The 1,239-nt window shown below is 44.9% G+C and overlaps 1 protein-coding gene across 1 annotated transcript; it reads right to left on the bottom strand.

The window, feature by feature from the left end:
- Positions 1-247: 247 nt before the first annotated feature.
- On the bottom strand, positions 248-1,239 carry LOC131031418 (vacuolar iron transporter homolog 3-like). Its single transcript, XM_057962535.2, has one exon. It carries the CDS (start codon positions 1,089-1,091, stop codon positions 396-398), a length of 696 nt encoding a protein of 231 aa, XP_057818518.2. The 5' UTR covers positions 1,092-1,239; the 3' UTR covers positions 248-395.

Here is a 1,239-nt window from a genome sequence, read left to right as displayed (position 1 = left end):
TAGGCTGTTTGGCAATCCCATATTCCATCTTAGACGATTGGAACACTGAACCATACCATATAAGAAAGCTAAAGCTATAGAGCCTTTTACGCTGTTTGGCAATTCTATATTCCATCTTAGGCGCTTGGAACATTGAATCATCTCATATAACGAATCTAAATCTATGAAGCACAAATCTAGCTTTTGTAACTTATTCCAACATTCACTTATCACAAATAGAATTTATATATTTCATAGAGCCGTAATCAACAACACAAACTAATACACAGAAATCATAATAAAGCTCCTAAATCTACACCCTAGTCAAACTCCTGTTGTAGCGTTAAACAGCTTAAGCAAACCGTAGGTCACCAACATGGCAAGCCATCCTCCAACCAGAACTCTGAAACACCCTTTCAGTATAGAAGACCGCCCAAAATAATCTCCAATTGCACCAAACAGAATAAGAACAATGGTCGAAACAGCCGAGAGAATAGAAAACCTAATAACATAGGCCGAGATAAAAGCCGCAGAGACCAAAGGAATAGCGGCTCCAACAGCAAATGCCAAGGCCGATGCAAAAGTCGCCAGAATAGGGTTTGGAAGCCCCCCTTTTTCTCTTGCTTCATTAACACAACTAAAGAAACGGGAGGAGTCATATTGGACGAAGACGGCGTATCGGTCCCGAGTTCGAATCCCCCGAGAGCCGCTCTGGCTCGCTTCTCTCTCTTCAAGTTGGTCTCTTCCGCATCCCGCTGCGTTTGTACGGAAACGTACTCGCCGATGGCCATGCCACAGGCGCCGGCAACCAGCGCCGCCAGTCCAGGCATGGCCATCGTCTTCGAGTCCTTTTTGACGGCGCCGACACCCATCATGAGCGAAGCGGTGGTGACAAGGCCGTCATTTGCACCGAGAACGGCGGCGCGCAGCCACTGGCCTCTGAGCTGAAAATCAATTTCTTCCTTGCTTTCGATCTCAACAGGTCTAGTAATCACAATGTTAGAATTTTCATGCACTGAATGCACAATTGCTTCTCCTAATTCATTCATTATTTTCTTCAACTCTTTTGCCTCTATCTCGGAGGCCCGGAAGCTTGATGCTTTTTCCTCCATGACAGCACTTTGATAGATCAGGGACTCTGAAAATTGATGCAAAAAAAATGTTTTTGCAGCAGAGAATACCAAATGTTTGAGGGAGTGTTGAAGAGCGCGTGTTCTCCACGCTCAGGTAAATCTGCTTATGTAAGGACTGGATTTTTTC

This window comes from Cryptomeria japonica, chromosome 4, assembly GCF_030272615.1.
Source record: "Cryptomeria japonica chromosome 4, Sugi_1.0, whole genome shotgun sequence".
Classification (NCBI taxonomy): domain Eukaryota; kingdom Viridiplantae; phylum Streptophyta; class Pinopsida; order Cupressales; family Cupressaceae; genus Cryptomeria; species Cryptomeria japonica.
This window is presented reverse-complemented; position numbering and strand designations above follow the sequence as displayed.